The sequence below is a fragment of the Zophobas morio genome, unplaced genomic scaffold (genome assembly GCF_036711695.1).
Source record: "Zophobas morio isolate AGI-343-1 ecotype UQ-CSIRO unplaced genomic scaffold, CSIRO_AGI_Zmor_V1 ptg000029l, whole genome shotgun sequence".
Lineage (NCBI taxonomy): Eukaryota > Metazoa > Arthropoda > Insecta > Coleoptera > Tenebrionidae > Zophobas > Zophobas morio.
The window spans coordinates 8,396,227-8,404,645 of NW_026972134.1; the positions used below are offsets into that span (position 1 = coordinate 8,396,227).

The 8,419-nt window shown below is 37.5% G+C and overlaps 3 protein-coding genes across 3 annotated transcripts; all 3 read right to left on the reverse strand.

Annotated features, from left to right (window-relative positions):
• Positions 1–842: 842 nt before the first annotated feature.
• Positions 843–4,937, reverse strand: LOC135137361 (uncharacterized). Its single transcript, XM_064066985.1, has 4 exons — positions 3,825–4,937; positions 3,489–3,746; positions 2,791–3,427; positions 843–1,099 (listed from the first exon to the last, which is right to left on the reverse strand). Exons 1-4 carry the CDS (start codon positions 4,935–4,937, stop codon positions 843–845), a joined length of 2,265 nt encoding a protein of 754 aa, XP_063923055.1.
• Positions 4,938–5,834: 897 nt separating this feature from the next.
• LOC135137362 (uncharacterized) lies at positions 5,835–6,360 on the reverse strand. Its single transcript, XM_064066986.1, has 2 exons — positions 6,333–6,360; positions 5,835–6,262 (listed from the first exon to the last, which is right to left on the reverse strand). The coding sequence occupies exons 1-2, from the start codon at positions 6,358–6,360 to the stop codon at positions 5,835–5,837; spliced, it is 456 nt and encodes a 151-aa protein (XP_063923056.1).
• On the reverse strand, positions 6,357–7,283 carry LOC135137363 (uncharacterized). The gene has a single exon (XM_064066987.1). The coding sequence runs from the start codon at positions 7,281–7,283 to the stop codon at positions 6,357–6,359; it is 927 nt and encodes a 308-aa protein (XP_063923057.1).
• Between the last annotated feature and the right edge of the window lie 1,136 nt (positions 7,284–8,419).

The window sequence follows — 8,419 nt, forward strand, 5'->3', positions numbered from 1 at the left end:
GCTGATGTATGCGTTGCATTTGAGGTTGAGGTCGCGAATGGAACTGTGTGCGTCCTTGATTCGGATGTGAAGGTTGATGATTAGAAGAATGTTGAGTTGCATTTCTATTTATGAAGTGCATGGGACTGTTGTTTGATTTTAATTCACGTGATTTGTTCTGAATTAAATAATTTGTTCGATTTTTTACGTATAAAATGTTTTCTTCATTGAGTATTTGTGCTTGTGCTGCTTCCAGCGTTTGTGGATTTCTTGATCGAATTATTGAACCGAGTGGCTCTCGTAAACCACTTAAAAATGATTTGAGTGTTAAATTGTCGAACATGTTTCTTTTTACTATTCGAATTCCTTCATTGGGTTCTGTTACTGCAAGATTTGAAAGAAGAAGACTTTTCATGTCTTGTTTCGTTTTCTTGTTTTAAAAGCATTAAATCTCGTAAGAGCGAGTTTTCGTCTCTTTGATCTGCGAAGTTTAATTGTAAAATATTTTTTAAGGCTCTCCAAGTATTAATTTCTCTTGATCCCGTTACTACTTTTGCCTGTCCGGTTAATTTGTTTTTTATCGCGGTTAATAGGAATTTGTTTATGAATGCTTGTGGATTTGCTGCGTCGTGAAATTGTGTGACGATTAATTCGCAAGCAGAAAGAAAGTCGGCGAGTTCAGATGCTTCTCCAGCGTATTTGGGAATGATGTCCAAAAACGATGAATTAAATTCCGCCATTTTTTGATTTTGACTGTTTTGATTGTCTTCGGTTTCAACGAACAACCGTTCGATTAATTGTACGAGATCCTCAATGGAATCGTTCATGCAAGGGATTTGATTGAGAAAGGAACGAGTTTTTACTTACATTAACGTCAGTGCGAAGTGTGTTTGCATTTTTCTTTTCTTGAAACAAAGTAGGAGTCTGGCGATTCTTGTCCAGGAGTCCTGTGGCGATTGTGGAGAATTCGGCGATGCTTGTCCGAAATTCTGCGGTGTGAAGGCGATGCGGAGATGATGCGAAGTTTGGGCGATGCTTGTCCGAGATTTTCGCGGTTGAGATGGTTCTTTTTCGGAATCGGGTCTCGAACGATTTTTGTTTCTTAACACGATCCGTACGACTGCGCCAGTTAAGTTTATTGGTTTAATAAACTTGTTTTTAAAAAGAACTTTTCTTTTATTCACAAATATTATTATTACACTTGATTATTTATTATTGGATTATTTTATATTGATTGATTATTCACAATTATTTGATTATTCACTTATTTCTACTTCACAATTATTCACTTAAATAATTACAACTTATTGGGAGAGCGCGATTATGACGGGCTTATAAACTACGCGGCGGCGGCTTCTTAGTTACGCGGATGACGGATGCTTCTGAACTAAAAATGAATTATTCCAATGCCTTTTATAAGGAGGAAAACTGCAGAATTGAAGTTCTCATGTTGATATTGATGCAAGTGTGGAAGCGCATCTTGCACGTGGCAGGATATGGGTCTGCAGAATGATTGTCCATTGTGGACTTATGCTGATATCATAACAGACATTTGTTACTTTGTCTTATATAGGTTTGTTATGATATCAGCATAAGTCCGCAATGGACAATCATTCTGCAGACCCATATCCTGCCACGTGCAAGATGCGCTTCCACACTTGCATCAATATCAACATGAGAACTTCAATTCTGCAGTTTTCCTCCTCATAAAAGGCATTGGAATAATTCATTTTTCAGTTCAGATCAGAAGCCGCCGCCGCGTAGTTTATAAGCCCGTCATAAGTTGTAATTATTTAAGAGAATAATTGTGAAGTAGAATTAAGTGAATAATCAAGTAATTGTGAATAATCAATCAATAAAAAATAATCCAATAATCAATAATCAAGTGTAATAATAATATCGTATTTGTGAATAAAAGAAAAGTTCATTTTAAAAACAAGCTATTAAACCAATAAACTTAACTCGTTTAAACGTTTTCAAAATGATAATAATACTTGGCAAAAAAAAATGTGTAATGTTTTAACACAATTTTATTTGAAAACAAAGCAAGATTTTAGAGTAAAAAAAGATCGAACCATAAGAACTATCTCACGGAAAGATTTAGTCTGACACTTTCTTTTCTTTTTTTTTTTGAAATGTATGCGAAGGCAGAGTGAGGTGTGGGTTAAATCGAGTTCAAGTTTTCACTTAATTAAGATGGGTTTATAATATATTTAATTCATTGAATTAAATCACATGCATAGTGTCGTACCACTGAGTAATCAGGTAACCAGTATCAAGACGTCGAAGGACATTAGACGTAACTGTAGTGACTATATTCTTGGTAACGATTAAAAAAAAGTACGAAATAATAAAACGCACGTTCATTGCGGTAAAATTAGATCGAATAATCCGGTCACATAATGTAATGGGTGTTGTGGTACTGTTCACTATTGTTGTATCGGCGTATCAGAGTCGGGCACAATAACTACCTCAGCAAAATCTCGTTTTTTTATTTTTTTACACTTGTACCTCTGTTGTGGGGTTGTGGAATGATCGTTAACTTGATTTTTTACAATCGATTGTAATTTATTCTACATTATACGAGTTTTACAAAACGGTACGTTCTCGTTGTTTTGTGACAGTCTTTCCCCTTGATGCTCGTCTCCCCACGCCACGCACTTCCCATTGCGCGGCAAAGTTTAAAATGAAATCTTAACCTAACCATTCCCGCCCCCATTGAAATGTTAATTTCAATCTTAAAGAAATAAAACTGAACTGTTGCTACCAATTATCACTAATAAATGTGATGAAACGGCAAAATGCACAAACGGTGCACGCTTCGACGAAACACTCCGTTCTTGGTTCGCACGTCGACGACTCTCACGACTCCATCGGGACCTGTATGTGTTGCGATGATTCGAGCCATGTTCCAGTGTAGGGGTGGAAGATTTTCTTCCTTGATTAGAGCCATAGTACCAACCTCGAAGCTCTTGTCACTTTTTCTCCACTTAATTCGTTCTTGTAACTGCTGCAAATATTCATTGCTCCACCTCTTCCAAAAGTGCTGCCGAACCTTTTGAAGGAGCTGCCATCTGGATAGTCGGTGATCTGAAACATCGAGATAACAACGCGAATCAGCCTCTTTAAGTGGAATGCCAATAAGGAAGTGGGATGGGGTCAATACATCTAAATCATTGATATCCTCAGACATTGGCATCAATGGCCTTGAATTTAAAACGGACTCTATTTGAGTAAGAAGCGTATAATACTCTTCAAACGTACAAAGAAGGCCCCGAGTGACAGTATACAAATGCTTTTTGACAGATTTGACAGCTGACTCCCACAGCCCGCCAAAGTGAGGGGTTCGAGGAGGAATGAACTCCCAGTTCACCCCCGACGATGCAAGCGACTCCTTCAATCCGTTTTCATTTTCTGATGTGAATTCTTGCAGTTCTTTTAGTTCGAGCTGCTCCCGCGAAGTTTGTGCCATTGTCAAAATAAATAGTCTTGCATAATCCTCTTCTTGCCGTGAATCTTCTGAAGGCAGCCAAAAATGTTTCAGTCGTCAAGTCAGTTACTAACTCCAGGTGAACAGCCTTCGTTGATAAACAAACGAAGACTGCGATGTAAGCTTTAGTCTCCCGCACCTTTCCTCCTCTTTTGCCTTCTTTCAATCTTATGGGGCCTGCATAGTTGACTCCTGCTGACTCGAAAGGGAAACCTGATGGATTCACCCTTGCTTTTGGTAGATCTCCCATTATCACTTCTGCTCCTTTCGGTCTCAACTTGAAACATGGGAAACACCTTCTTGTCACCTTGCGAACTTCTCGACTTCCCGAAAGAGGCCAATATCTTTATCTCACAGCATACAACAGTTGTCGAGGTCCACAATGCAAGAGCCTTTCATGTTCATGCTTTAGAAGAATTTCTGTGACGTGATGCTTTGAAGGCAGTATTACTGGATGTTTTTGTGCATATGGTATCTCTGCATTTCTGAGTCGTCCTCCAACTCTGTGCAAGCCATCAGTATGTAAACTGGGGTTTAAAGAAAGAAGATGACTTTTCTTGTCAAGATCCTCTTTCCCTCGTAGATCTGCTAATTCTCGCGGAAATGCTTCTTCTTGAGTCATAGCAAGTATTCGCAACTCAGATTCTTCCAATTCTTTCACTGTCAGCGGTCCATGAACAATCGCTTTTTTCACTTTTATGTTGATGAATCGACAACAAAAAGCGATGACTCTTTGCAATTTTTTGTACGATGAAAATCGTCTCAGTATGTCATGTTGATGAATTGTCAAGGTGCTGACTAATTTTCTTTCCGGTATTTCAATGCTCGGTAACCTTTGCTCTGGCCACTCGTCCAATGAATTGATCAAAGTGGGACCGTTCCACCAATGTTCTAACGTGAGCAGCTGTTCAACTGATACTCCTCTTGAGACGTAATCTGCAGGATTTTCTGCTGAGGGAACGTGGCGCCATTGATAATCTTGACTTAACTCTTGAGTTTCAGCAACTCTGTTAGCCACAAAGGTTTTGAGATTACTTGGTGCAGTTTGAATCCAATACAAAGTTACTGCTGAATAGCTCCAAAGATTAATTTCCACATTTTCGAGCTTTAGTGCAGTGACAACATTTGCGACCAATCTTGATAACAGTACAGCTGCGCACAGTTCTAACTTTGGAAGTGTTATAACTTTGAGAGGTGCGACTTTTGATTTCGAACAAAGAGGTGATGAGCTTGGTACATTGTTGTCATCCATGGTCGTGATGTAAATGCAGGCTCCGTAAGCCTTTTCGGATGCATCAGAAAATCCGTGTATGACAATACCTTTATCCGGATTTCCCAGACATACGTTACGCTTCAACTGCAGTGTTTCTAATTGCTTCAGTGATTGAGAAAACGTTGTCCATTTACCTTTGAGTTCTTGAGGTAGATCTTCATCCCATCCTAATTCCTGCTTCCATAAATCTTGCATGATGAGTTTCGCTTTTATTAGAACAGGACTTAGAACTCCTAGAGGATCATAGATTTGAGCGATAGCTGACAAAATTTGTCATTTTGATACTTGATCTGCTTCTGGTAAATTAATGCTGAACAGTAAAACATCCAGGTTGCTGTTCCACAACAGACCTAATGTTTTTGAAGATCTTTGTTCGTCGAGAATCAATAATTCATCGGTTTTTCCAGAATCTTTAATATGCTGAAGGATACGTTTATCGTTTGCTCTCCATTTTCTTAAACAGAACTTGCCTGATTCTGACAATGTGGATACTTGTTCTTGTAATTCGATGGCTTCTTGTAGTGAATTTGCTCCTGAGAGGAAATCGTCCATATAAAAATCGTCTTCCATGGCGTCAGCGGATCTTGGAAATTCTGCTCGTGCTTCTAGGCTTATTTGTCTCAAACAACGCATTGCCAAAAATGGTGCATTTGCGGTGCCCTGTGTCACTGTATTTAATGTAAATATCTGAATTGGATCGCCAGGATTTTTACGCCATAAAATTCTTTGCAGATTGCGGTCGAGTTTGGAAACATATATCTGTCTAAACATCTGCGCATCATCACCAGTAATGACATATCTTCAAGCTCTAAATCTAAACAAGATTTGAACAAGGTCATTCTGTAGATTGGGACCTGGTAGAAGCACATCATTTAGTGAGGTTCCTAATGAAGTTTTCGCGGGGGCATCAAACACAACTCTCAACTTTGTCGATACGCTTGATTCTCGTATGACTGGCTGATGTGGAATGTAATACACTTGATGAGTTGTTTCATCTTCTTCATCTTGAATTTGAGACATGTGTCCTTGGTTCTCATAATCTTGTAAAAACTCTGTATACTCTTTCTTCAATTCAGCATTTTTCTCCAAACGTCATTCCAATGATTTAAATCTTCTCAGGGCTTGCTCAAATGAATCGCCAAGTTTTACTTTGTCGTCTTTTGGGAGCTCTACTATAAATCTTCCTTCTCGGTCCCTGGTATGCGTCTTAGAAAAGTGAATCTCACAAAAGTCTTGCTGTATTTGTTTCTTCTTCTGAGTGTGTACTTCTTCTATCTTCCAAAATTGCTCAAGTTTCTCGTCCAAATCTTCTGTTAAAAGGAGGCAATTCAAGGAAGTCGGTTGGCATGTTGTCTGCAATTCACCACCGACTATCCATCCGAGTTTAGTTTCTTGAAAAGCAGGTTGCCTGTAGTTCTGAATGTGGTTTCCACTTTCCAAAATTCTCCAAAAAAGTCCTGCTCCTATAAGCATATCTATTCTTCCTGGTTTGTCAAATGCTGGGTCAGCTAAATCTATGCCTGGAGGGATAATTAGCTTCTTGAGATTTAGTTTCACTTGCGGCAAATTTTGTGTAATGTTTGGAATCACCAAACATTCCAACTTTGTTGTGAATCATGACGTAGTTGATTTCAGTGTAATTTCTGCGGATTTGCCACGATCTGATATCTCCATCATCATGCATCTTTTCTCCAAAAACTTCATAAACTTGTCCAATGTTGGCTGTTGTGCTTCTTTTTCATAATCAACTTCTTTTTCCCATTCGTCTCTTAGCTGTCGATCAAGCTTGTTATTAATCAGATAAATAATGATGGTGTCCCAGTTGTCTGTAGGTTCACCCAGTGTCTTGAGCGAACGCAAATGAGTTCTCGTTTTGTCAATAACATTCCTGAGAACACCTGGATTTACTTTTGATACAACTGGAAGATCGAACAGACCCTTGAGATGAGTGTTTATGATAATATGATTGTTGGAGTAACGCCTTTGAAGTAGCTTCCATGCTTCATCGTAGTTATCATTTGTTGCTTCTAACGATGATATTATATTTAAAGCGTCGCCTTTCAGTAGACCTTTGAGAATTTGAAACTTTTGTACTTTCGGGATATCCTGTTGATTATGAACTGATTTTACATATGAATCTTTGAAAGAAAGCCATTGATCATATTCTCCAGAAAATGGATGAATAGAAATGGTAGGTAGTTTTACTTTGACACTGGTGGCTGGAGCTTGAATTGTATTATTCATCTGTTCTTGAATTGCAAATTCCTTCAACATTTGTTTTGCTCTCGACATGACTTCGTAATAAATCTTCTCATAACCTTCAAAACTTTCTATATGTTTCTGTACAGCTTCTTCAGTTTCCAACAAACATTCTATTTCCACACTTGAGTTTTCAAATTTTTCCCACACGATCGTTATTCTTTCGCATCTTTCATTTAGTTCTGTTTCAGTTACACTTGTTCGATCTACAAAGTCAATAAAGGATTTCAACTGCCTTTTCAAAGCGCCCCTTTTCACATTCAAAGATTTTAATTCTGCCATTATGTATTTTTTAATAAACAAATATTAACTTAAACTGATCAATAGTAGCAATATTTAACAATAAATTTACTATACTGCGTTTTAATTAACAAGTTGAGGTTAGAAACTTTAAATAATTGAGATTCCAAAACTTTATGTAAGGATTGAGGTTAGGAAATCTAATAATTTGCCACTTAGCTGATTCGCGATGTCCCTCGATGTTCCTTGCTGCCCCACGCCGCTGGAGACTGCTTGGCGCTTCGTGGAGGCCTCGTGTTGTCCAGCTACGAAGAACCTTCTCGCACTTTTCTGTTTTTCTTTGAAAATGGCGTCGATCGTAGAAACTTCTTGCTTGTGTTGTGATGATTTTTGCTTTTTCTTATTTCTTATGAAATCCGGCTCGAAGGACCACTATGTTGTGGGGTTGTGGAATGATCGTTAACTTGATTTTTTACAATCGATTGTATTTTATTCTACATTATACGAGTTTTACAAAACGGTACGTTCTCGTTGTTTTGTGACAGTCTTTCCTCTTGATGCTCGTCTCCCCACGCCACGCACTTCCCATTGCGCGGCAAAGTTTAAAATGAAATCTTAACCTAACCAACCTCCTAATATCTTCATCGAAAAGTTTCCAAATTTTAGGCAGCATTTTTATTTGTAACAATGGATAAAGATTTTGCGTTTTTCGTATCTAATTTTTCCCTCTCTTCAATAATATGTCAGAAAAAAGGAAAAAATAGATCACGTCTTTAATCTATTTAATTTTAATTTAATTTATTTACTTTACGGGATACCCTCTATATACAAATAAAGTATTTGTCTAATGAGTGCTAAGAAATTATTACATTTAAATGTAAACAACATAAATAAGAATTAATAAAAAGAAAGAAAAATCAAAAGAGATTATTAAGAAAATCAAACAAAAATAATATTCCAACAGCTTAGAAGTCTTCAGTTGGTTTTTAAAACTATTTCTTGATGTCCCAAACAATTCCACTTCATCATTATATGTATTTGCCAATCTTGACAATCTAGCAATAGGAGAAAAAGAACCATAATTAGTTTTATGAAAATCCATCTTAAATATGGGATGATTGCGAGTAGATCTTGAAGGACAACGTAACATGAACTTTTCCAAAAGTGAGTAACAATCT

Bases quoted from the DNA above. Each gene is read 5' to 3' on its own strand.
- LOC135137363 (XM_064066987.1), bottom strand. From the start codon at position 7,283: ATGGCAGAATTAAAATCTTTGAATGTGAAAAGGGGCGCTTTGAAAAGG.
- LOC135137361 (XM_064066985.1), bottom strand. From the start codon at position 4,937: ATGCAAGATTTATGGAAGCAGGAATTAGGATGGGATGAAGATCTACCT. The intron at 3,747-3,824 runs GTGAGATAAAGA...CCATGTTTCAAG, and splicing joins CTCGACAACTGTTGTATGCT to TTGAGACCGAAAGGAGCAGA. The intron at 1,100-2,790 runs GTTTGTGCATTT...TAACTGGCGCAG, and splicing joins GTTTCGTCGAAGCGTGCACC to TCGTACGGATCGTGTTAAGA.
- LOC135137362 (XM_064066986.1), bottom strand. From the start codon at position 6,360: ATGATTCACAACAAAGTTGGAATGTTTG. The intron at 6,263-6,332 runs GTGATTCCAAAC...TTATCCCTCCAG, and splicing joins CAACAAAGTTGGAATGTTTG to GCATAGATTTAGCTGACCCA.